We start from the raw sequence: 27585 nt of genomic DNA, 5'->3' as shown, positions 1-27585 counted from the left end.
GAATTAAAGTGTTTTAAAAATTAACTTTTGACATCTGGCCAGTTCAGTGTGATATTCTTGAGCTGGACCTTGCAGTCTGAAAGCAGAACATGCTTATGCCTGCTATTTGTTCTGGTTTTTCAAAGCCAAACATGACCACTCTTTTTACACCCTTTGCAAAGGAGCTACAGAAGCTTTCCTTAGGATTTCCAAAGTTAAACATGGAGAACAGGTCCAAATAAGGGTATTTGCAGCTGCGTATTTAGTGGATGCCATTCATTCAGCAGTCAGAAACTATAAACAATTTAATGGTTTTTATGGGTGTGGCTAGTGTTACTACCCTGGGGGCTCTTCATATGAATATTGAGATCCTGCTCCAGTGTGCAGGACTGCTGTGAAGCATATTGAAGTGGCTAGAAAAGGCACACCTTGAGTGCCTATTTATTAATAGAGTCGAGGGACCTGCCGTGACCTCGTTTTGATGTGGTGGATGGTTTCATCCCTGATTACCAACATTGTGCCTGCTTTGGTGTCATGTGACAGTTACTCAAACTGTGGCTAGAAAGCGAGTATGACTGCCCTTGGTAGAAAAGAAACAAATTGACTCAGCTAAATAGCCTGGTGTTGACCATCTCACCTCCGATAGAGATCACCTGCCACCCCAATGAGGTTTGAAGACTGAGCTAGGTAATTGGAAGGTGTCAGACCCCCTGCAGACCCCTTACCATGCTCTGTAGAGAGGAGGGCTCCTGCTTCTTTATCGAGCAAATAGTTACTTTGGGCATACCACTTCTTTCTTTTTATTATTATTTCTTTTATTTTCTATTATTTTTTTGCTGGAGGTGCTGCGATGTGCAGGTCTGACTTACTCCTTTAGACTGAACCAGCTCTGCTAGATGCTTTAACAATAGTTACACGAGTTGTGTCGATACATTTCATAACTCCTCTGTGGTGCACTGTTATTCACTGAGGCTTTTTTTTGAGCTCCAGAAGCCTGCAGTATTGGTGCAATAGGCATTACCTTTAGTAAGTGTCGGTTTACTCTTTCACTCCTTGTTTCCACTTGTGCAGCTTTATGCATTTTGGAAGTTTTCCAGTCATGGATGCTTACTGAGTTTTTTATTGCCTTTACTTTTACATTTGTCATTTTCGCTAATTCTTTTTCCAATGGTATACATACATATATATATATATATATATATATATATATATATATATATATATATATATATATATATGTACATTTTACTTCTCCCTGCTAAGTTTTTTGCCATTGTTACAAGTAAGCTTGTTTTTTTTCTTGTCATGTGGCTTCTATCCCGTGTCCACTTTCAACAAAACGGCTGCATTACCAACGTTTGCCTTAACCATCCAGTCCCGTCGACTTGCCACGCTGTCCACGCAGATGTCTAAGATGTCGAAGTCTTCATCATTGTCATCTCTCAATTCACTTACTTGTGCTGGTTTTCGGCAGCGTACGGCGAAGTGATTCTTTCCCTGGCATTTTCTACATGTCTTCCCATAAGCAGGACAGTTGAGTGCCTTGTGTTCTCTGCCACACTTCGAGCACCTTACTTTGTTTTGCAGCCTTGTTCCTTTTTGAGTCTCCTTCACAGGATCGACCTGTTTTTCTTTCTGTCCCCATGATTCGTTCTGAAGAGATGCTGCTTCGAATGCTTCGCAGATTTGTTCCGCTTTGGGCAACGTCAGCTGATTGTCCTGAAGAAGTTTTGCCCTGAGGGTCTCATTATTGATTCCAATTACTACCTGGTCGCGGATCATGGAATCAGTTAACCCTTCAAAATTGCAGTGTCGTGCCTGTTTTTTCACGTCCCGTGAAAACTGCTCAAAGGTTTCACCTGCATCCTGGAATCTTGTCCGGAACAAGCATCGTTCGTACACCTCATTCGTCTGTGCGCCCCAGTAGCTGTCAAACTTTTTTACGACGGTCTTATAGTCCTCTTTGCTTTCGCCATCGTTGAATGTAAAATTAATTAAGACCTCGATAGCCTCGTCACCGGCTAAAGTTAAGAGCATCGCAGTCTTTGCTGAATCGCTCAACGGACTGTCATGTGGCTTCACTACGGTAAAGTATAGTTCCAGCTTCTGTCTAAAGAGCTGCCAATTCTTGGAAACATCACCTGTGATGCGAAATGGGTCTGGGGGTTTCAGAAGCTCCATCCTTGCAGCCTGGCGTCGAATTCTTCTGTCTGTTCAGGGCGCTGTCGATGACGGGGGACCACTTCTGACACCATGTAAGGTTCCGTGAACGGTGAAGTGGCAGGCAGACATCAGGAAGGCGAAATGACCAGCCTTTATTCCGTGCTCTGTTATATAGGCCCCGGCCAGCCCGATCGGCGAGGGCAATGATAAGAAGCGCGCCTTGTGCCGAGTGGCACGAGTGACGCAGCTTACGCTGGCCCACGTCTTATCGTAACGCCATACACATCGCACAGCACATGGACGCCACTCCGTTTCTCCATCGAAACGCAACCGCCGAGGCCCGTCTCCTTGGGCACAGTAGTCGAGCGCCTTACACGCTGCGCCACCGCGGCGGGGCAATTCAAGAACACAAACATTGGAAGCAAATTTCTAACCGTCGTTCCGCCCAACCAGGGGTCAGCGCGAACTGGTTCGTTCTCAAGGCAGGGCCCGCTACACCATCGGTGCTCCTCCGTCAGGGACGGATGTCTTCGGTGAGGCTGAAGGGTCTTGAACAGTTGGTCTTAATTATGAAGTTTATGGGCTTGTATTTACATACGTACATTTTCACAGGATTTCAAACACATAGCAAACACGGAAACTGGTTGTCCTGTCTTCCCGGGAAAGAGGCAGGCGACCCACGGAGCTTCTTTTCTTTTTCTTTTTGTTTTAGTTTAGGGGAAACTGACCCTGTGAGAACTCACGAAGATATTCGCTCCCACGCATCTTCGCTCTTAACCGGTCAAACCATACGCCGACGACGCCTGTCTCCTTCGCTGACCGAACAAGCTTCCAACACAGGATTAAGAGACGGTGACGACGCTTCGCGGCGGATTTTTTCGAACGAGACACGGAGGGCTTCCATTTCCCATTCAGGGACGAGAGGGGGATTAACTAAACAATGCCCCGCCGTCTGAGCACTAGGCGCCGGCTTACTCCTCAGCCGCATCTGCTTCCGTCGTCTTCGCTGACCGATACCAGCTACCGCCACGAGAGTGATCAAGGGCCGGTGCCGTCGCTTCGCGGCACCCTTCTTCGAACGCTACACGGAAAGGCAATCCGCGTCCCATTTAGGGGCTCGAGTGGGATTAACCAAACAATTCCCCTCTGACGGGGCGCTAGGCGCCGGCGTACCCCTCAGCCGTGTCGGCTTCTGTCGTCGGGACAATGGACGCCCTCGCGCGCGTCTTGACGATCCCTTACATTGGAGTTCAGCAATGTTCACTGCTTGGTCCAGGGTTGTTTTGTTATATGGTAATGATCTCCTATGTGCCCTACTAACTCCTACTATTTATTTTATGGAGACGTCACGACCATCTTAATCTGGGGTTTCCATATAAACAGGCTGGTGGAAAAACAACATTGACGCAGATAATATTGCCAGGGAGCGCTCGGGGCGAAAGACGTTGAAGTGGCGCTCGGAGCAAAAGACGAAGTGAATCGGCTCCGGACTGGCAGGACGTACCTAAACCTCAAATATATTGAACTGGTGACGGAACAATTTGCTGCACATTAATGCATCCAAATCTAGTTTGATATTTTTCATCTCACCTCATAATATATTCGCAAAACTCTATATCTTCGCATTCGCTCAAACTCAATCATTGTTTCTAAGCATGTCTAATTTGGCTCTCTCTTCCCAAAGACTCTTATAATCGCACAGTACCACGGATTGATTATAGTAGGAGATTTTAACGCACCCCACACAGCCTGGGGCCATCGCAAGGACAGCGCGAGGGGCAGAGATATATGGCTACATTTACAACAGCTGGTCTTCACGTTCATTACTGAACCGCATACTTCGACCCGGTTGGGTAACAGTGTCTCAGTAGATACAACCCCCGAGCTTACTTTCTGCCGAAATATGTAGAACAGTGGAACAATAGAGTGGAAAACCTGGGTAGTGATCACTACCTTGTATCTACTACATTTACATCTGAATCTTACCGAAGGAAACAGCATAAAACTCATCACTGACTGGGACAGAATCCGCACCTTCCGTGACCGAACACCACCTCCACAATCGAGAACCTGGACGAGTGGCTTGCCGCCCTTTGAGAGGATATTACCCACCACACTGAGAAGACCCCACAAAAAAATAAAGAAAACAACACCAGACAAACACCTCCTGCACCTGTGGCAGGCCCGAAATTCAATCCAAGCACGCTGGAAGTCGCGGAGACACAACCACGCCCTGAAATTGAAATTGCGCTGCTTAACCAGCGCATTGAGGAGTACACCCTAAAGCTAGCCCACCAACAATGGGGACAGGCATGTGATAATAGGCAAGGGCAATTAGGTCTTGCTCGCACTTGGAACTTCTGCGGTACCTTCTTGACCAGGCCGACTCGAAATCTACCCAATTAGACAGCCTGGCAACCCTAATGCACAAATACCCGGGAACCGATGGAAATCTCCTCCGAACACCTACAAACATACACGTAAGCCCCCATCCCTCGGTCACCCTTCCAACGTGTGCAGGGCCTGCATGTCCAGAACTTGACGCCACCATCACTGAGGTCGAAGTACACTTCTCCATAACATGGCTTCAAGTAAACTCTGCCCCCGGTGCGGACAGTGTTACCAACGAAACTTGGATGATGTGTCAATTACGGTACTTACAAATTACGTGAATGAATGTTGAAGGCCAAATTCCTACTGCATGAAAGCATGCGAAGGTAACATTCATACCTAAACTTGGCAAATGGCTAGCCCTTGAAAATTTTAGGACCATCTCTTTAACGTCCTGTATAGGAACATTAATTGAGCATGTTATCCTCAATATCCTCTGCACCTATATCGAGGATCGTCATCTCCTACCACCACAATGTTGGGCTTCTGTTCTCGACTCTCAGCGCAAGATGTCATGCTGCAACTTTCTCACCACATAATACAACCGCCTATTGGCTATAGCACCAAAGTTATCCTAGGTCTAGACTTAGCCAAGGCATTTGATAATGTAGCACATGCAGCTATACTTAACAACCTCCACGCAATAAATCCCCGGTCCGAGGACCTTCAACTACGTAAGGGATTTTCTCACAGGTCGAACAGCCGAACTAAGTCTTGGAGCCCTCACATCTGACATTATATCACTTGGCAGTTGCGGCACCCCACAGGGGTTCGTGCTGTCCCCCTTCCTTTTAACTTGTCCCTCTTATCACTCCCGCTTGAACTGAACCGCATACCCGATCTGTCCCATACGTTATACGCCGACGACATAACGTTGTGGGTCACATCAGGAAATTACGCAGAAATAGAAGAAACCCTACACCTAGCATTGGACACTATTGCCGAATGCGTAGAGAGGGCGGGTCTATCCTGCTCCCCAACAAAATTAGAACTTCTGTTCGTGCGTGGTAAACCAGGCCCAGGGGGCCATACCGAAATCCGGGTGCACGTTATGGACAACTTAAACCGGAGGTGTCCGTCCTACGGGTTATTGCAATTTACATTCAGAACAACGGCCGAAACACGCAGTCCCTCAATCGCCTCAAGCTAGCGTCTCTCAGACAGTGCGTCTCATACGTCGAATCACTAACCGGTATTCGCGTATGAAAGAAACTGATCTCGTCCACCTGGTTCAGGCATTTGTAATTAGTAGAATTGCCTACACGCTACCCTACCTCAAACGTAACGTAGCAGTAACACAACGTGTGGATTGCCTGATCAGACGTGCGTTCAAGTCTGCCTTTGACTCCCCCTAAAAACCTCCACGGAGTGCTTCAATGAATGCCCTCAGAGTCCACACCAAAACCACTTTTAGCGAGCTGGTAGAGGCCCACGTCAAATCTCAATACGAATGGCTAACTCACACACTGGCCGGACGCTTTATCCTTGACGCACTCTTAATCGGTTACCCCGCAACAAGACAGGACAAAGTGTCACTTCCAAAGAGCTTGCGAACTCGCTTGAAAATTCTACCTATCCCGAAGAATATGCACCCTGAATTTCATTCAGACAGGCGAGTAGAAAGAGCCCAAGCTCAAAACAAGCAGTACCAGTCATAACAAGATGTGGTCTTTGTCGATGCAGCCGAACACGCGGACCGCAATGCATTCATGATTGTGACTATAAATTATCAGGGTCCACAACTCACGGCTGGTTCGGTCATTACCAACAACCCGGAGAAAGCGGAGGAGGCTGCGATCGCCCTCGTGATAAGCTCCGCCTCAGCCCTTCCTATAGTTAGCAAATCAAAAACCCCAATACGAAATTGCAGCAGAGGCAGGATATCCACTATAGCACTCGGGAAGGTGGTGAAGGGCGGCTGTTCCTGGCCCTACGGGACTGGGACGGTAGGCCAACGGTGCTTTTGGCGCGGGCTAGCCAGCCACCGAATCTGTTGCAGGCCGTCATTGCACCCGCCACCGCTTCGGGGGTGGATGACGGCTGTTGTTGCGGCGCGCGTCTTTCTCTCTCTTCTTTTTCTTTCTTCTCTATTTTTGCTTCTGTTCGCACGAGGCAACGGAGGAGGTGGGGGTGGTAGAAACATTTACTGCCAATATTGCAGAGGGAGGGGGGGGGGAGTTGCCCCCTACATGGCATTTTAGAGCCCCCTCCATGTACGGTGGGTCCTCTTACAAAAGAATGCCCTTGCAGGGCTATCTGAACGAGAGCGCATGTAATGATCTTACACTGGTCCTTATAGGAGGTACTGGTGAGTAGCTTCTCCTAGTAATCTAGGGCCACCTCTGGTAAAGGAGGATGAGGGAATGAGGGACAGGTGACTAATATGTGTAGAAAGTCGCCAGGTTTGCCACAGAGCTTACAGAAAGAAGAAACCTGGTCAGGAAAGCGGGCGTGGAGAAGGATTGAGTATCGGGGTGTGCGCGTTTGTATCTTGCGCCAATGGGCGGCTTGTGTTATTGTAAGATTCGGGGCTGGGGGAGCGTATGTCCTCCCATTTTCGCGGTGGTAGGTAAGGATGTCACCAAAGGACAGCAGGAACTCCCCGGAATCTGAGCAAGACTGTTCCTCCCCAGCCTGGAAAGTGAGACCTCGGGCCAGGGAGTGAGCCTCCTCATTACCGGGAAGGCCCAATGCGCGGGAGTTCAAATAATGGTGACAGATTCTCAGGGTTGCCAAAAATGCAAACAGTGGTGGGTTTTGGATGACGCTAAACTATTGGCAAAGTTCAGGATAGCTGTTTTGTAATCCTAAATTATTTTCGCAGCAGGTGTGGATGTCATGGCTAGCGCAATGTCTGCCTCCTCAGCCTCTGTTGCAGAATCGGTGAGAATTGAGCGAGCAGAGAGAAGTTTTGCATGATTGTTAGTAACTGCTAGTACCTTATGTTGGGTGTTTGCATAGGTGGCTGTATCTACATATGCTACATTGGGGCCTTCTTCATATTGTCTGTGCAAGGCTTGAGCCCTAGCTGTTCTACGTTTCCCAACCCGTTCTGGGTTCATGTTTTTGGGAAGGGGGTACCAAAATTTTGGACCGAATTGCAGGAGGTAATGGGGTGCCTTTAGGTGGGAGTCCTAATGGGGATATGTGTAAAGAAAAGAGCAGTGCGCGACCTGCTGATGTACGCGAAAGGCGGGCCGTCTCGGCTGTCAGCGTGGCTACACGGAGTTTTTCATACGTATTATAGGCCCCAAGTTTGAGTAAGCGGAGTGGTGAGGTGCTGGGAGGAAGGCGCAGGGCTGTGTTATTACAGCTGCAGATTAAAGCGTTCACTCGATCACGTTCCTTGCTAGAGAGGGGTAAGCATGAAAGAGCGTATGCGACTCTGCTGGGAACGTATGCTTGTGTGAGGCGAAGTGTATTTCTTTCATGAAGGCCTGTTTTCCGAGGTGCTACGCGACGGACGAGTCGAGTAGTTTGATGAGCATGAGTCTGGACTTGTTTGATTACATCTCTATGTGCTCCAACGTAGTAGAGAGTCATTCCTAGTACTCTGATGTTAGTTACTACGGGAATCGTTTGTGTTCCGAGTGTCAGAGTGATAGGTAGGCTATCAATGTGTGTCGATTTGGGTCGGTAAAGGAAGAGTTGAAATTTAGATGGTGAGCATGATAGGCCTCTCTCCTTCAAGTAGTTGTCAATAATTGAGAGGGCTGTTTGGAGGTGAGTCTCTATTGTGACGTCACTGCCTCGACATGCCCAGACAGTAATGTCATCCACATAAGGGGCGCAATATATATCTGGAATTTCAGAAAGTGTTTTTGGGAGATGAATAAGGGCAATTAATGTTAAATAGTGTCGGTGAAACGAGCGTTCCTTGACGTGTTCCCCGAGCACCGAGTTTGATGTTTGGAAGTGTATGAGGGCACAGTGTGAGAGTCGCTGTTCGGTTGCTGAGGAAAGCCCTTATGTAGTTATACATGTGGCTGCCTACTTGTAGCGTTTGTAGATTATTAAGAATGGCAGAGTGTGTTACATTATCAAATGCTTTGGTGAGCTCCACTCCGAGAATGGTGCGTGTATCGCGAGTTTTTGAACCAAGGATATGGTGATTTAGCTGTAGGAATACATCTTGAGTGGCCAGACCCGGACGGAAAGCAAATATGTAGTTGGGCAGGAGCTCTCGTTCTTGAAGAAAGCTGCTGACATGCTCCGCTACTTTTCCGACACAAGAAGTGCGGGAAATAGGTCGAAGATTGGTGGGGAGAAGCAGTTTGCCTGGTTTTGGTATAAATACCACTTTTGCCTCCTTCCACTCGGCCGGCAAAGTGCCTTGTTGCGAGCATTAATTAAAGTATTTGGTTAAGGCGGTTATGGAGGGGGGTGTCTAAGTTGCGCAGAGTTTTATTGGTTATACGGTCTAACTTGAGAGCTGAGGAGGTGTTTAGGTTCCTAAGTTCTGCCATTACTTCTGCCTCAGTGATAGGCAGACTTGAAAGGTCATTAGAGAGCCCTTTATATTCCGGATGGAACATTGGCTGGTAAGGTTTAAAGTATGTATCCTTCAGGTCTTCAAGTAGCTTTGATGGCGGTGCGGTGTGGGGGAAGTGTGAATCAGTTTTGTGGGGTTATGTCTGTGGTGTCATAGATTGAGATGGGTCTATGAGATGTCGGAAGAGGTTCCAAGAGGTTCCATTCGACCTTCGAGTGAGCTTGACCTAATTAAGTGTTGGTGTTCCCAACTCCGTTACACTACTCGACCCGTGTTGTCCACCCAAAGTACACTGCGCATTAATTTCCCCCAAACATAACCTAAACGAAAAGGCAATACTGTGTTGCGCGGTGTATAAGCACTTGTAAAGGCCCCCAGGTGGCCGAAATTACTGTGTAGCACTGCAACTCTGGGGCCTTTTAGAGCGAAGCTCTTTGGCGCACGTTCCTGCGTTTCGCGTCTTCGTTGGCGTTGGCGTCGTCGGCGGTGTCCCTGTAACCAACTCCGCAGCTGGGGCAACGCACGCTCCTTCCTCCACCCCCTTCCCGCTTCCTCCGAGGCGAAGACCACGATTGTTATCGGATTGTTGCGCGCTTCCCCCCCCCCCCTTTTCCAGCGTGGCAGCGAGGGTTGGCGAAATGCCGGCTCTTTATCGGCCAGCGTGCTATCAGCGCATCACGGTGCGTGCATCTCAAGCCGGAAAGCTAGCGGCGTCAGCGGTTTCAGTCAGCCGCTGCTATCTGTTCGTCGCGCAACGTTCCTATGGGCCCACGCGCTGCCCCCCCCCCCACAACCTCCCGATAACTTAATTGCTCTCTCCATTTCTCCTACCACAAAGCTTCTTTCACGGCAGTCAAGAACTGTTATTGGAGTGTTTCTTGAAGGAATGCGTGTGAAAAATTAAAGAAACATTATCTGTAATTGTACATATGTGTTATGCTGAACCCTTTGCCTCAATCTATCGAAATTGTGAAACAGCTGACAAGCTGCGCTCAAATTTTGTATTAAAAAGTGACTTAATTGTCGGAAATTTTTTTCACCTTTTTTTTCAGCCCCGCCAGGGTGGCGCAGTGGTTACGACGCTCGACTATTGTGCCCAAGGAAGCGGAATCGAATCCCTGCCTTGGCGGCTGCGTTTCGATGGAGGCGAAACGGAGTGGCGTCCGTGTGCTGTGCGATGTCAGTGCACGTTACAGAAACCCAGGTGGTCAGTTTCCGGAGTCCTCCACTAAAACGTCTCTCATAACCTGAGTCGCTTTGGGACGTTAAACCCCCAAACAAACCAACAAACTCCCACCTTCCTCCCTTTCCTGAAATCTCACAATCCGCGCATTTCCTTTCTTATAAATAAATGAAAAAGTTACAAGAAAAAATATGACGGCATCACCATGACCTCGCTACATTCCGTGGTGTCCACCCAGAAGTATAAGGCGCCGTCATTTCCCCAAACCCTAGGTTAAAGAAAAATGATTAGCCCCGCAGCGGTGGTGCAGTAGTAGTCAGACGCCCGACTACTGTGCCGGAGCACCCGGGCTCGATTGCGGCTGCGTTTTGTTGGAGGCAAAACAAAGAGGCATTCGTGTACTGTTGTGGCTGTAGGAAGTATATTATTATACTCCGGAGCCCTCCACTACCGGCACCCCTTTATCTCTTTAATAATAATAATAATTGGTAAAATATGAAGGCATCACCATGACCTCGCTACATTCCGTGGTGTCCACCCAGAAGTATAAGGCGCCGTCATTTCCCCAAACCCTAGCTTAAAGAAAAATGATTAGCCCCGCAGCGGTGGTCAGTAGTAGTAAGACGCCCGACTACTGTGCCGGAGCACCCGGGCTCGATTGCGGCTGCGTTTTGTTGCAGGCAAAACAAAGAGGCATTCGTGTACTGTTGTGGCTGTAGGAAGTATATTATTATACTCCGGAGCCCTCCACTACGGGCACCCCTTTATCACTTTAATAATAATAATAATTGGTTCACAGGCTGCGTTTCGATAGAGGCGAAACAAAGAGGCGTCGTGTGCAGTGCGATGTCAGCGCACGTTACTGATTTATTGATAGGAAGGGAAAGGCGCGGTAACTGTCTCACTTGCTTCTGTGGACACCGCAACCGCGCCGTAAGGGAAGGTGGGAAGGTGGGAGAGAAAGTGGAAAGAGAGAAAGAGAAGCCGCAGTGGAGGATTCCGGAATAATTTCGACTACCTGGGGATTTTTAACGTGCGCTGACATCGCACAGCACACGGACGCCTCTTCATGTCGCCTCCATCGAAACGCAGCCGCCCAGGTCGGGTTCGAACCTGAGTACTCCGGCACAGTATTAACGTGCGCTGACATCGCACAGCACACGGACGCCTCTTCATGTCGCCTCCATCGAAACGCAGCTGCCGAGGTCGGGTTCGAACCTGAGTACTCCGGCACAGTATTCGGGCGTCTTGCCACTGCACCACCCCGGTGGGGCTCAGCGCACGTTAAAGATCCCCAGGTGGTCGAAATTACTCCGTAGCCCTCCACTACGGCTCCTCTTTCTTTTAGAGCGCAGCTCTTTGGCGTCCGTTCCTGGGTTTCGCGTCGGCGTCGGCCTCGTAACCAGCTCGTCCCCCTTTCATCCCCCCAGCGCTAGCAGCGACCGACTAATACCGCTGGATGCCGCTGACGCCGCTAGAGAGTCAAGATAACGTGACTGCATAGAACACCTTCGCCGCCATGCAGAAAGAGGAGGGGAGGGTCCCCCCCCCCCCCCTGTTCCTGTGTGGCGGATAGGGTGCTTTTCAGTTGCCGACGCGCCGGTTATTTCACGTAGGCACGTCGACGAATACGTGACCACCTTCCCACGGCTAGACCTCGCTCTTGGCGCTGCGGAAGCGAGGGTATCATATTGTTTGCGTCGGCATCGGCGGCGTTGTCCCTGAAACCAACTCCGCAGCTGGGGTTGACTCACTATCGGAGTCAGCATCAGTCAGTCGCTGCTATCTCTTCCCTCCTCCCTTTATCACGTCGTCCGCTTGCTCCGCGCGCTTCTGCCCCCATCGTTTGCCGCTGGGTGTACACGCCGCCCCCCTCCCCCTTCTTCCTGCGAGTCTCCGGTTGTCAAAGCGCCGGCTCGAACTTAATTCCTTTCTTCGCTCCTCCTCCAATGCAACCCCTGTGCGGTGGCAATCAGAAAGCCAGATCGGTGGCGGCGGATCTGTATATGTGCACCGCCCGAGCCGACATTGCCGCTGCCGTTCGCCACTGCGAAATTATCTGCCAGTTCTTTCTGAGCCATGAGCGAGACGAAAAAATTCTGTGATAGCGCATACATGTGTTGCTCGATTTCTTTGCCTCAATCTATCGAAAGGGTGAAACAGCTTATTTGCTGCGCTCAAATTTCGCATTAGGAAGTAACGTAATCGTCGGTAATTTTTTTTTCTCCCTTTCACTCACACTTTCTACCCTTCCCTTACGGCGTGGTTTAGGAGTCCACAGAAAACAAGTGAAACAGTTACCGTGCCTTTCCGTTCCTATAAATCAATGACAGGAAAAGAAAGGCGCGGTATATTTCACACTAGTTTCTGTGGACACCTGAACCGCGTCGTAAGGGAAGGGAGAAAGGTGGGATGTAAAGTGGAAAGAGAAAGAGGAGCCATAGGGGAGGGCTGTGGAATAATTTCGACTACCTTGGGATCTTTAACGTGCGCTGACATCGCACAGCACACGGACGCCTCTTCGTTTCGGCGTTCAGTCCCATCTTCTCTTCCCTACGGCCCGGTTCAGGTGTCCACAGGACAGGTGTGACAGATACTGTGCCTTTCCTTTCTTATGAAGCAATTATTATTAAGAGAAAGTATGAAAAAATTTGGAGGACGCTTAAGCTTCGCCTTCAATAGTGGAACGCGATAGCGTTATTCATACTCAACACTTCTAAGTGCACTGTACAACTTTTTTCTAATTATTTGTTCAAACAAGTGCTTCTCACAATTTACATTATCGCACTGTGTTGTGCACACTACAACGTTTCTAGCTCCCGTGTTCCTTTAGCGTTCACACGCACTGAGTACGTCGGTCAGTCAGCACACATACACACACACCAAACTGGCATTTTCACTCATGGTAGTGTAAGTCATTTTGGACTCCTTCAAATCGCTCTTCTGGCATTACACACCTGGATGAATGTCGTTCGTTGTCTTCAAGAGCACTGTCATCACGCTATGTTTGCGGTAGTGTGAACAGCACCCGTATCAGCATCATCCGCATTGGCATCCCCTCTGAATTCGTCAATTGGTGCCTCCTGTGGTCTGCGTTCTATTCCTTGTTCTTGCTCCCCTTCGACTTGTTGCTCTTCTGTTGGCTTCTTCTGCCCGACCGCAAGCATCGCCTTATGGTCTGTGAAATGGCAACTGCAGTACTTGACTTCTTTAACCGTGCCCTGGTTATGGAACGCGAGATCTATACACGAATTGCGGTTGGTCGAAATTCCGTTCATAGGAGTAGCCATCTGCAAACCAGCCCGCACGTGTAGCATGTACGGAAATGTTCTAGATATCCGAACGTTCTGATTGAAATCTCCGACAACCAACAATGTCTCCGTCCCAATCCAGGGCTGCAGCTCTCTCACGATAAGGTCTGCCGCTGCCGTCTCACCGGTTCCGGGCGCGATGTATATACACGCAATTACCACACTGCCAAGTCGCACAGCACAAACTTCACAGTACTCGTAGACCCATTGGACCAGGCAAAAGTCCTCCGCCTGCACCTCTCGTTTGACATAAATGGCCACACCGGCAGCGTGGTTGTGGGAGCGCTTCGCCGCACTCATGCAGCGATACCCATCGATGTCGTAGGGAGGCTGCCGGTCCATCCAGGTCTCGGTGAAACACAGTACGGTAGTGTTTGCGAGAACAAAATCCTTGGCGACGTCCAGAGAGTGTGCACCCAGGGAGCGCACGTTGACACAGCCCACGGTGACAAAGTGCTCTGCCAGCATCTTGTTGCACTCGGCAGTGATGGTCTGGAGACGATGGTTGCCGAGTCTCCTGAACTAGTCGGCAAGGGCGCGATCCGGGTTTTCCTTGAAATGGTGGAAGCGATGGTCGTTGTCCTTGTTCGTAAGGTACAACCCGTCGATGGTGGTAACCCTGCTGAAAGCGACGTACACGAGCTTCTGATCGTGCGACTTTGAATAATCGACCACAACCTCATCGTAGGTGCCACCCTGAGATTTGTGAACGGTTATTGCGCTCGCCTGGACCACGGGAATTGCTTGCGCCTGACGGTTATGTGGCCCAGATCATGTCCTTTCAAGTGGCACCCGATGGTGATGAGCTCGATGGGAACCAAATTACTGCAAATGTCAGGATCGTTGGCTCGGTAGCGTCGTCCCTTCAGCATGGCCGCTGCACCCACACCAGTGGGAAACTCTATCCATAAGCGCAGGGGGTTGTCGTCTGTATCCCTTTGCACAAGCCTGAGGATCCCCACACTACCATTGACAAGGCTGCCCGATACGTCGATGTTCCGTATGACCATGTAGGGCTTCTCAAGGCATAGCAGGATGTTAGGGGCCAAGTTGGCCATCTGAAATTTGGACATGGTGGCGACTCTGACCTTGGCGTGCGTGTACTCCTCGTCGGACCTGTGCCCACAAATGGTGTCTGTAGCCGGGCAGTGTATCGCGTATTCGGTACAGGCCTCGGCGGTCGCGATGTTAAAGGCGTCAGCATCTTTGTGTAGAAGAGGCGCACTCCAGATGGGCACTTGTTGGCGGCTTCTTCGGTGGTCACAAAGCGGCTTTCCAAGAGAGACACCTCGTCCACAGTTAGCCCTATCCCGTCCCCGATCTTGGTCAGTATGGTGGCAAACCTCTCGCCGCTCTGGCGCACGACATCTTTGAGTTGGAAGTAGGAGAGGTTATGCCACGGCATACTTTCCGTATCAAAGACACTCTGGTGCAATTTAGACCTCCTATACACCTCAGCTGCTCTGACCGGCGGAAGCTGCCTCAAGTCGCCGCATAGAATGACATCGAATCCGCCAAAGGGTTCCGTGTACTTAAGGGAGATTGTGCGAAGTCTCCGATCAATCAGCACAAGCGTGTCCGCCGACATCATACTGATTTCGTCGATTATGACACACTTGACGTCTTTGAAGATGCAACGGAAGGAATTAGCGTCACTCGAGCTGAGACCCCTGTCCGGATTCTTGCCAGATACGACGAGTTTGAAGGCGGCATGCACTGTAACCCCACCGATTGCCACGGCTGCTTTGCCGGTGGTCGCACAAGCAACGAAAGAGTTGATGCTCACATCCCGGTTTCCACTTCTGAAATAGCGGTTGTAAACGTCCATTATGGTGCGTAGGGCGAACGTCTTGCCACAACCGGCTGCTCCGGTAAAGAAGACTTGCAAGGGCTCCGAGTCGGGCGTGGTCAGGCGATGAATGACTTCGCGCACGATCTGAAATTGGCCCGCATTCATCATCCTCATTCGCGGTAAGTAGACGTCGGTGGGCATGATGTCCGTGCGCATCTGGACGGCTGGACATCTCGCGGCAACCGCTTGAGCACTCTCGCGCTGAGCCTGTTGCACAGCCGTTTCTTGGCCAACCTTGCCGAAGATGTCGGAGTCGTCATTTACGTCCACGAGTAGATCGGTCATCCTGCGCCCCACCTCTGTGTGTGTGTCGAAAGCCTCTCGCTGAGCAACTTCTTCGTTGATTATGTTCTTACAAAGCTCTTCCATTTCAGCAAGATCAATGTGAGGACTGCTGAAGCGAGCTTTGACAGCCAGGATTTCCGACACGCAGTTGTCGTAAATTTCGACGAACTTGTTATTGTCTAGGATGTCCACCTCGCGCCGAAACGGGTGGAAGAGAAGCACGTGCTCGCGCTTAAAGTTGAGCACGTCGGACACTGAATAGACATGGTAGCGAAGAACCGCAGGGTGTGCTCTCGGTCGGCCGTTGTCGGTGAACGACGTCAGGTGTTCGGCGTACGTGAGCGCAGCTTGATCTTCCGGGCGGTCCTCATACTTCTGCATGGTCGTCTTGCACCACACGTCCGTGCTGGTCTCATCCAACCCATCGCGATCCATCAGCTCCCGACTCTTACGGATGCGAACTCGTTCCTCCGGCCACGAGGTGTTGGCTGTGACCACGACGCGACTCGCGTGCGACATGCCGAGGCCGAGAAAATACAAGGCCGCCTCCTGCGCGGACATCTCGACTGCTTTCAGCATCTTCACGCTGAGTTGTCGGAGGGCTTGGGTGTAGGTTACACTGGAGTGTGGAGATTCGTCCAAGACTGCACGGAGGTCCTTGTGCAGGTTCGACATGCCTCGGTTTGCCTTGTTAACATATTCGACCACGTATGCCGCACATGCGTACACATCTAGGACGATCTGTAGGTCCATATTAGAGTTCAGTACAGACGCTATCCACGGTTTGAAGAAATTGAAGTGAACTTGAGCACATTTCTTTTTCAACATCACAGTCGGGCGGGAAATGCCGGCACGCAGAATTGTAATGTACTCTTCGGCATCTGCGACGTTATTGTGGCAGCGCATATCCTCGATCGATTCGTAGACTGTTGTTTCAAGAGCGGTGTGAATGTTGTTGTATATCTCCTTCAACTTTGTGCGAGACTTCTTTTCTTCTTCAGTATGGGCAGGCGGAAGTGGGATGATCACTCGAGTTTCTTCCATCGGCCAGAAAGGCGCGTTAAACCGACATTTTGTTCTGCCGTTCTTGTAACACGTCTGTGTGTGCTGGTGCGTCTGACAGCGAGGTCTATGAAGGCTTTCGGCGTCCAGAGAGATTAAATGTTCGGCCATACGAACTGTTTCGGGCATTTGTGGGCCAAGCTCCTCGTGGGGCGCATTCTCGAGCCAGAGCAACAGATGAACGTGAGCACTGCCCCGATGTTGGAATTCAATGCGTTTGAAGTACTCCTTGACCACATAGGGGGCGAACGGAGAAAGTGCCTTGTGTTGCAGAATCTGCATTATCACCGGCACTATGTGATCGAAGTACACTGAGCACACCACCGGGTCATCGCTCACGAGCATGGACTTTTCACAGAGGAGGAGCTGTTCGAATGGCACTTGCGGATGGTTTGCATCTATGTGAAGACGTTGTAGGAGCCTCATCAATCCGTCCCAGTGTATTTCAGAGGCAGACAGAGTAAGGAACGCAGTTGGCTTACCGAGCTGACGGATCACGGCAAACACGTCCTGCTTACGTCGGTGCCAGTACTGGACCGTGTTTGGCACACCGTTCATGAACGCCATGTCATGATCCACCGCGTTCTCGACAAATTCTCGGTCGTTCAGCTGCGCCTTGGTTACAACGGCCATGCCAGATGCGTTCCTGAAGAAGACGTTTACCGACGATGCAACTCGCGTACGCATAACTTTGGCTGCCATATAGAGCACGTGGTAAGCTGTCGCACCCCTGCGGTCAGTTCTCCGACATTCGCTCGATGCCATGGTGTAGACACTAGGCTTGCTGTCTGGGCTGATATTTCGAGGCTCACCGAGGTAGACTTGTGGAAATGACAGCTCCTCCGCGTGTTGATCATAGACAATGCTGACGGGTGTTATTCCTTCTTCTGGCGCCACAACCAGAACATTGCTATCGTCGATGATGAGTGTCTGTTGACCGAGCGACATGGCCAATGCTGTCTCCATCGGATTATGGTGGTCTACAGGATCGTCTATACGTTCGGCATTCTCGTCGCTTGACTCTACCAGCTTGTCGCACAATTTGTCTGCCTTCTCTCGACTGATTCGGATGCCATAGTAGCGATACAACGTACACTTCTCCAGGAACACAAGCCAGGGAAGCAACTCAGCCTTCTTGACCATGCCACGAATGTACACACTCTTGTATATCATCCGGCGCTTATTGTGAACACACAACGCTTGATCTTCTTCGACATCTCGAGGCAGCATTTGGACCTTGTTTCGACGTTCATAGGCACGTTCAGAATCGGACCTCTGATGGCGAACTGGCCGCTGTTGCTGTACAGCAACCTCCGAATCTGCATAAAGGGGATTCGCGGTGACACAAGTCGCTCACTCACGAGATCAATGTTTGGTAAATGCGCCGGCTTAGGTGGGTACGCATAGCCATTCGTAGTGGAGTAGTTAGGAATGCGATTTCGCCGGATGGTCTGCATGCATGTGCGACAAACCTCGAACCCAGAAACATCCGTCCGAAATGCGTCGGCAACCACTGTGGCATGCGCTACTGGAAGAGGCTTTAGGTCGTTCTTGTGCCAAAGCCGATCGCACACAGAGCAAGAGTAGCCAAATGGATTCTGTGTGAAGCGTTTGTGAAACATGTTTGTCGCACTCGCGTGCTGGCTTAACCTTTCCCGCGCTCGTTGTTCTGCCTCGGCTCGTCGCCTTAGTCGCTTGGCCTCGGCTTCCCTGGCTCGAATTTCTGGACAGTCTTGCCGCTGTTGTCGTCTGGCTTGGGCCTCATTCGTCCGCAACTCCGAGTTTTCCTGCCGCTGTTGTCGCCTGACCTCAGCTTCCCGCGCTTGCATTTTGGGATTCATGTAACGGCGCTGGCGTTTGATCTCAGCCTCCCTGGCTCTCAGCGCGGCGTTTGATTGTCGTTGCTGCCGTTTGGCTGCGGCTTCCCTTGCCGTTCGGCATGCATCTTCGGCACGTTTAAGACGCATTGCCTCGGCCTCCCTTGCCCTGAATTCCGGGCTCACGGTCCGCCGTTGCCGTTTCGCCTGAACATCTCGTTCCCGCAGCTCGGCGTGCTCGCGCCGCTTTCGCCGCATGACCTCAGCATGGCAGCTTTAGTCTCCGCCTTCTGTGCCTCCGTCTTGCGTGGCCTTCCTCGTGGTCGAACACCAGTTGACGGAGATGGTCCATCAGTGCTCGCCGACGAGGAAGACACTGATGAGCAAGACACTGTAGCGCTACCGGCACTGGTAGACGGCGCCGCTTCCATCACACGTGTCTCAAGAGCGAGCGCGCAAGGCCCTGCAATACAACACCCGTCGACCTGCCAAGGAGTGTAAGACAATGCGCTACGGCGCAGCAATCACTGATGAGGCGCCCCGCGTCAGACTTGGCACTCACGAATCACGCGGTGAGCGCCGAGCAACGTAGCGTTCGGCGCGGCAACGAAACGTGCGCCTGAATAAGCGGAACGAAGCAAAGAACTCGGTGTCTCGGAGGGAGAAAGCCGGGCAGCGACGCGCCATGAAGGCGGACGCGATCATGGGGCTGACGCCTTGATGGGATCGTCCTCTATCTCGCTTGGGAGCACCACGCAGAAGCATGATTCATCGGAAGCAGCTCGACACACATCGCAGGGGACGCTTTCCCAGCAGAAGCGCTACGGCGCAGCGATCACGTTAGAGGCGTCCGGCATCAGACGCTGCACCTAGCAATCGCGCTGTGAGCGGAAGGAGGAGCCGCGTCGCCTAAACACCACTGTTCGAGTGACGCACGCTGGATGTTGGAAGGGGAGAGAGCGAGAAAATTTGGAGGACGCTTAAGCTTCGCCTTCAAGAAAGGAACGCGATAGCGCTATTGCACCTCGTCGAGAAAACTTACTAAACGCAAGGGTATTGGGGCACCCTCGCACCGGTACCCGCGCGGCCCGAAGGGGAGAAGCGGGTGAGCGAAGATAGTGATCTAAAGAAAGGAAAGAAGCTTGATTCTACAACCTGTGAGGGTGCACGGCGAAACGTCAGGGGCGAGTGGCGCACCACGTGTCGGGGCAGCGCCGCACATTGCGAGGAGGGGTTCTTCTGTGTTTGCCGCAAGATGGCTCTGCATGTGCGCAGAGCGCAGAAGAAATGTAGCGGAAACGTACTTCGCTACTCGTGTAACTGCGACTTCTGCAAGTAACATGCTCATAATTACCGATATACACTGCAGTATAACGTTCTACGGCATGTTTCTAAGTCAACACCGCATTCACTAGAAGCGCTTTTGTACCACTTTCAAGCATCGAACTCGTGGCTGAGTGATTCTGCTTCCGGCCACGCCAGTGAACGGACGCAGGATGCACGGCTCCGCAGGAGCGGCTTCAGCGGCCATGTCGTGCCGCGGTAACAGGGCTATGAACAGGATAATGGCTACCAGGTTGTTCTGCCAAGTCTTCCAACAGGGTGTTTTGTGTTAAACACAGTTTTTTTGCACGCGGATATCAGGGCCCGCCCGTACCGGGTGGAAGATTTCCGAGACGCGTTGGCTCAGTGTTCGCTGCTCCCTGACGTTATCGCCATGGGGGCGTATCGCATGAGCCACGTCTGGCCCATCACTATGAACGACGCGGATGCTGTGAAGAAGATTGCTGGAGTGGGTGAGTTGTGTGTGAAGCAACGTCGCTGCCTCGTTATTGATCCCGCTAACCAGGATGTGAGGCTGAAGCTCCACTGGTTGCTTCACAACGTTCCGGATGAAGATGTGCGTGTGGCCTTCGCGCCGTATGGAAAGGTTTCCGAAGTGGGCAGGGAGCGCTGGTGCGTGCATGGCATATCGGATAAGGGTTCAACTAGCAGGATTGTCACCTTGAAGATGAAAGTCGGGGTCAAACTGGACGACTTGCCGCACCAGCTGAACGTCGGCGGTGAGTTGGCGCTCGTCGTAGTACCTGGAAGGCCTCCGTTATGTCTCCGGTGTCGAAGTACAGGCCACATTCGCCGAGAGTGTAAGGTTCCGCGTTGTGGTGCATTCCGTCGTTTTGGCCACGAAGAAGGGCAGTGTTCTCGCAGCTACGCGAGCATCGCTGGACCTGGGAACAGCGAAGATTTTTCCGAGCATCTGATGGATGAGGCGGACGCGGAAGAGGCAGCCAAAACAACCGGGCAACCGGCAAGGAATGATGGGCCAGTGTTGACCCCTTTGACAATGAGGAGGACGTCCACGGCCGTTGCGACAGCGGATTCTGCAGCAGTGGAGAATGGTTCCGAACTGGACGCAAGTAACAGCGTGGCGGACGCCAGAGAACCTGTGCTCGAAAGCCAAGGCAGCGCGGAGTCTTCCAACTCCGAAGTTATGGACTTCAACGCAGGAGTAAGCGGCCTACCCGTTGGGAAGCGGCCCCATGATGAGAGCGCCGGTGAGGATCTGCAGCCTGGTGGTGGCAGTGCCGAGCCGCCATCGAAAGCACCGGGGGTTCGACGTTCGACGTTGAGGCCTCGGCTGAACGTTTCGTCCGAGATGCGGCAGGCGCGGAAACCGCCTCCGTAGTTTGGACGTGACCTAATGCATGTGAGTGCAGGGGTTGCGTCAGCCGTCATAGCCTGTTTTCGGCTGTGGCTCTTTGACTGTGTTTATGGAAGGTGGCAAGTGCGGTGGTCAGGCACGCCTCAGTACGCATTCAGACATCCCTTTGGGAGGCCGGATACGAGCACGTACGCTTTGGAACCTCGGACAAGCAGAGCAACATGGACGATTGAGGTAGGCATCACATGGATCGGGCGCCTTTTTCTCTAGATGCATGGCAATTAAGCTAGATATCCCACTACGTGTAGCAACCTTGAATGTTAGAGGGCTTGGAGCCCGAAGGCGGCAATGCCAGTTGAATCGCCTGCTGCTAGATAATGAAATCGACTTATTAGCCGTTCAAGAGTCGAAGATAGAATCTCAGGACCATGCAGACCGCATGGTGTCTGTTTTCCATGCAAACTTTGATGTGTGTGTTTGTCACTCTGTGGGGCATCAGGCGGATGCCTTCTTTTCATTCGCAATACTTTGGGTATAAGCGTACACTGCGTATTTGCATGCGAAAGTGGCCGACTCTTGGTTGTTGACTTTTTGTTCTCAAATTTATTTTGGCGTGCTGTCTGTATGTACGCCCCCAATGTTGAAAGTGATCGTCAAAACTTCTTTTATTCAGCCGAGCCGTACTTGAAATGTGACAAAATTTTGCTTGTATTGGGCGATTTTAAGTGTGTGTGTGTGCTGCTACTGATCGAGTGAAGATTAGACCAGTGAAAGACAAGAGCGCTGAACTGTTGAATGTATTGGTGCATGACTATTGCTTGGAAGGCATTGGAAATGTGTTTTCTGCTGGAACCCGTCCGGAATACACGCACTTTCAACGCGATAGTCATGCGAGACTAGACAGGCTGTATGTATCTATTGATCTCGTTCCAATCTGTACCGACAATAATGTAAAACCTATTTCGTTTAGTGATCATTGCCTTGTTAGTGCGACTTTTGGAATGAAGGTTAAGAAATCTGTTTTCAACTGGCATCTATGGAAACTGAACGAGAAAATTTTGGAGGACGAAGAGTTTGTTAAGGCAATCACGAACGATTTGGAATGTTTGCTTAAGGTGCATGAAGAAAGCCATGCAGATAAATGGGAAAGATTTAAAGAGCAGGTGAAGATAAAAGCAATAGAAAAGAGCAGTGTTATTCGGTACAAACAGAAAGAAACAGAAAAGGAACTTCATGGACAACTTGAGTGCCTGTTGTGCATGGAAAGCTGTGCGCCAGGAAAGTTAACGAAGCAAATAAGAGATGTGAAATCTCATTTAGAAAGAATCGACGCTGAGAAGTACAGAGCCGCGGTTATACGTGCAAGAGGCGATAAACTGTGGGCTGGCGAGGCGCCGACAAAGCGAGCGCTATCAGATGAAAAAAGGTATGCTTGCCAGAAGGAAATCAGGCAAATAAGACATGAAGGGCAGATTACAAACGATGCTAAAGATATAAAGTGTGCGATTCTGAAACATTTTGCTGAGCTTCTGAGTAATACGCGCAAACATAGTGAAGGGTTTCCAAAAGAATATTTACGGCTAATGCCAACGCTCGAAGATCATGTGAAAGAGCCTTGAAATGCCTATTACATTACAAGAGATAGAAAAGGCCATAGATGACCTCCCATGTGGGAAAGCCTCTGGACCAGATGGGCTGAGCGCCTCCTTTTACAAAGCATTTAAAAACCATGTTTCCAGCCTTATGTTGGAAGTGATAAGAGAAGCCTACGAACGCAAACAAGTGCCATTATCATTTACTACGTCACACATCGTACTTATTCCAAAAACTGATGATCCGGAGAAACGCCTGTTGGTGAAGTCCTATAGGCCAATAAGCCTGACAAATGTCCATAACAAAATCTTCATGAAGGTTTTAGCGAAGAGATTGCAGAGTGTAATAGCCAAATTAGTCGGACCGCACCAAACGTGCCGCATAAGAGGTCGCAGCATCGCCACAAATATACATGTGGCACGAACCGTACTGGAATGTGTAGACACGCTTGGAAGTCAGGTTGCCATGATTCAGCTGAATTTGAAAAAACGTTCGATCGCGTATCACACGACATCCTTTTCTCCATTCTAGAGCATTGTAACCTGGGCTCGGTAATCGTGGAGGGAGTGAGAATGGCGTACGCAAACTGCTCGACGCGTATAATAGTGAATGGCGATCTCACTGACAGTCTCGCAGTGCGTTCTTCGGTGAGGCAAGGATGCCCACTCTCTCCTCTGCTTTTTGCAGCCTATCTCGAGCCATTATGCTTGGCCATTCTCAATAATGAATGCCTCTCGGGTTTCAAGCTTCAATCGGCGCATGTGAAGCTACTTGCATACGCGGACGACATTGCAGTATTTTGTGAAAACAGAGAGAGCATTTGTGAATTGGTTAACGTTGTTGAAAAGTTTTGTGACCAGACTGGATGTCGGGTTAACTGGGAAAAAGCTCCGGATTTTGGCATGGCTTATGGGATGCTGAACCGGCTTCTTTCTCCCGATTGCAATGGTCTTCCGTGCCAATGCAGTATCTGGGTGTGCCCCTACAATGTTATCGCGATCCTAGCTTACATTGGAAGGAAGAAACAAATAGAGTGCGAGAGAAAGCGGAAGCATGGCAGGGAAGGCAACTGTCAATCTTTTCACGCGCGTTCATCTGCAATGTTTTTTTTTTATTTCAAAGATATGGTATGTAATGAATGTTCTATGTGCGTCACGAACTGCCATTCAAAAAATTCATCGTGTGTTTGCGGTTTTTCTTTGGACTTCGACCTGGGAAAAGACGAGGCGAACGAATTTATTTTTTTCTTTAAAAAGCGGAGGAGTTGGTTTGATTCATTTGTTTCTGCGCCAAGGGGTATCGCGCTTTTTTTTTCTTCGCGACCAAAATGACACCTTTTTAAGAACAGTCATGCAAGTGCGGCTCCAAAGGCTGTTACCCGGATTTGTTGTCTCCTCAAGTGAAAACATGCGTGGTGCTGTCACAGGATATTTGCGCGAGGTAGTTCTCTCTTACAAGTTGTTAGAAGTGCGTTTTTCCCGTGAATAATTGTACAGTGTTGGCAAGAAAAAGCTGTATAAGGACCTAGTGGAAATAATGCTGCCGGCACCTTTGTATCGAGAGCCCTACCGTGGAGGCCCAGGGCAGGGTATTTTAAAACGAGTGAAGAGGATGCCAGTTCGACCGGCTGCCAAAATGTTCTTTTTTAAGTTACACTCGAACACTCTACCCGTCAAAACCTGGCTTCACGAAAAAGAATCTATGTCCCTTGGACGACAAACTGCCTGCTTTGCAAGAAGCCAGAGACAATTGAACACATATTCTTAGACTGCTGGGATGCAGTATTTCATTGGGACGTGCTACAAAGAACAATTAAAAAAGAGCTACCACTAAACCCTTATGGCATCCGGTTTTCACCGGTAGAGAACGAAGACGTACCCTATGATTTAATAATGCTACTGGGCCTCCACAGCTTGTGGAAAACACGGATGCAAGTAAGGCACGAAGATATTAACATTCGCAGTGTACGTGAAAATTTTGTTGAAAGTGCTGTTTATCTACGGGAATGTATCTGCGCGCTCCCCGACCCACCACAGTGGGCAGAAGTTCTGGATGACCTGGTAAAATTGAAGAAATTTTAACCTCACACGCGTCAGCTCAAGGGCAGCTGAAGTGTTTTATTAAGTGTGACAATTTGTTGTTCATGTATATTTCGGAAATAAAGAAAAAAAAACTCGTGGCTGAGTGGTAGCGTCTCCGTCTCACACTCCGGAGACCCTGGTTCGATTCCCACCCAGCCCATCTTGGAACTTGCTTTTTATTTATGAAGTGCATGTTTATTTATGAAGTGCATGCCGGGATTTATCGCTCACTGGACGCCGACGACACCGGCTTTTCTGCGACACGAGCTCCTTAACGCTACCGCGTTAATACCGTGGGCTGAAAAGGCGGTGTTACAGGGGCTATCGCTGCAACACCCACGGCGTTCGCTCTATCACTGGGTTGCAGCCATGCCTAAACCACCTCTCCCCGCAATTTTTAGCGGACACTTTCGGTGGACGCTTTATGTCACACCAACCAACAGCCAAGAGAGGCCTTCGCCTCAAGAAACACTCGTATCAGCCACAGAAGGTGCAGAAGGGCTCATTTGCTGTTTTACATGTTTACATATTTTGCCTGTGTTAAATATTATGAACTTTATGGTGGAGATATTCGGGCTTTGAGAATAAATAATGCATATTAATTTAGAACTCTTAATGACCGGCATGGTGCGAAACAAAATGTGCAAGTGACTTGCTTTTAGGCTTTCGAAAAGGCGCTGTGGACGTTTGTCAAATCTCTCTTTTAGCATCTTAACACGCCTCGAGATCAGAATACTTGCTGTTCTAGAATAAATCGCACATAGTCGATGTCTTGAAAAATATTTATTGCGCGGCATTGCGCACGGTCCCTCCTAGGTAGCTGGGGATGTTATGTATACAATTTGCGTTTAATGCCTGGGAGCATCTACCTTAATTTGTTCGTTTCCCACATGAGCTAAACAGCAAAAGTCCGCACGGGCACTTCTGGACGCAATCTTCGCCTCTTCTACATTGTCACTACTGCAGTCGCGCAGTGTGCAACAGCTACTGCGCGTTGCAATCCGCCCTCGTTGTGTTTTTTGAAAGCACTGCAACAAACCGCATCATCCGCCGAGCAGCAATATTTAATGTCGAAGTTTATTAAAGAATGTTGTATAACTGTTTTTTTCTGTTAACTATTGTTTTTGATATGGCGTACCATGTCTTTGATTAATATTATCCAATTATATCTCCTTCAAAAGAACGCTCTTCAATATGTTATGAATGCTCTCCAACTTGGGCACACTGAAGCAATTTTCATTGCATTTTGAATTATCGGCTTGCCGCAGTCTTAAGAAACTTTACTCTTGCGGTGGTATAAAACCAGTGTTCACAAAAACAACTGCTCAATGGTGAAACTGTCAGGATTCCAACGCTATACGCATGAATGCAAGTGGCTTCTACCGAAGATCCAAACATATTATGGTCATCAAATGCTCAGGTACACCCCCCCGCATCAGCTAAATAACGATTCAGAACTGATGTATAGTTAATGCTAGATCGTTTTTTTTCTCCTTTTTTTCCTAATAGTGGTAGTATGCTATGTGTCACTGCGATGCGTCTGCAAATTGTCGTGGCCTCGTCAAGCCATTCCAGTGGCTTTTTGCCAGCGTCCAAAAACATTAGGATGCTAAATAAACGTTATTTTGATTCTGATTGTGGACGACTAGCCCGACTGAGGAAGACCACGCTCTTCTAAGGCCTAACTCAGTACTGTTGAGTGTCACTGCTTTGAAGATGTTCCTATTGCACCTTTCGCAACCATATGTTCAGGGTTATGCTTTATATACCTGGACACATGCGCAGAGCAAAGGAACAATGCGGGTAGCCATAGAATGCAGAATGCAGATTTACTACAGACCCATGCTTTCCATTCATATCCCCGATTATGTACCGAGCACTGAGGCCCATTTCATGGGTATCGCCACTGACAGCAACTATTGCGCTGGCTTCATATCACAATAAAATTGAAGTTAAGCACACGCACATCACATCGTGCGCACTGGCTATGTTCGGTCCGTAGTTATGGCCTAAGTACTGATACGGTGACCAGGCTTCAGTACCATACCGGCCCCGCGAGCTACACTTGGACAGAACCGAGACACAGAAGGGGCTTTTACTGACTTGCTACACCAGCAACGTTCATCGCGGTTACGTCGCTAACCGCTGTTATCACCAACCGAGCTTGGAGACCCCGGTTTGTGTAAATAATAGTGAAGTACAGGCGTCCTGGGACAGGAATAATGTGCACGACAGCGCCCGAGTCCGAAAGTCGTACGGTCTACGTTAACCTCTTCAACAACGGCCTTTTCACGCTAAAGTAAGTTTCAAGAAGAAGACATTAAATAAGCAACGTCTGGAGTGCTGTCGAATGGCGCTATTATGCAGCCTTCGAATATTTTCCACGCTCACAAACAAAGCAATGTCAAGCAGTCGCGTCCCGCTATTTCAGCATCGTTTGCGCGAATTTTGATGAGCGGAAGGGCGAAAATTTTTCGGCTTGCGCGGCAACGTGAAAAGCTTGAAACTCTCAAAGAATGTCGCCAGCATACCGCAGCGTTACCACCCGGGAGAGCGGCGGACGACAGCGCACTGGCTAGGGTCGATCTCCCATAATTGCCGCTCGGCCTAAATAACGTCTCATCGCAGGCTGTTGGACGGCAATTTGAGGTTGCTTAGAGCTAGAGTAAATTGTTCACTAAAAGAATTGGCTAACTGCCAATCCCACCGTCTCA

At 49.9% G+C, this 27585-nt stretch overlaps 1 protein-coding gene and 1 pseudogene across 1 annotated transcript; both read right to left on the bottom strand.

The window, feature by feature from the left end:
- Nucleotides 1-14041: 14041 nt before the first annotated feature.
- On the bottom strand, nt 14042-17891 carry LOC146188552 (uncharacterized). Its single transcript, XM_084605070.1, has 3 exons — nt 14692-17891; nt 14275-14635; nt 14042-14215 (listed from the first exon to the last, which is right to left on the bottom strand). The coding sequence occupies exons 1-3, from the start codon at nt 17889-17891 to the stop codon at nt 14042-14044; spliced, it is 3735 nt and encodes a 1244-aa protein (XP_084461196.1).
- LOC146188551 (uncharacterized) lies at nt 17888-20254 on the bottom strand (annotated as a pseudogene).
- Between the last annotated feature and the right edge of the window lie 7331 nt (nt 20255-27585).

The sequence above is a fragment of the Amblyomma maculatum genome, chromosome 5 (assembly GCF_055883805.1).
Source record: "Amblyomma maculatum isolate TAMU_Amacu chromosome 5, ASM5588380v1, whole genome shotgun sequence".
Classification (NCBI taxonomy): domain Eukaryota; kingdom Metazoa; phylum Arthropoda; class Arachnida; order Ixodida; family Ixodidae; genus Amblyomma; species Amblyomma maculatum.
Note: the sequence above shows the minus strand (reverse complement) of the source record. Positions and strands in the feature narration are given on the sequence as shown.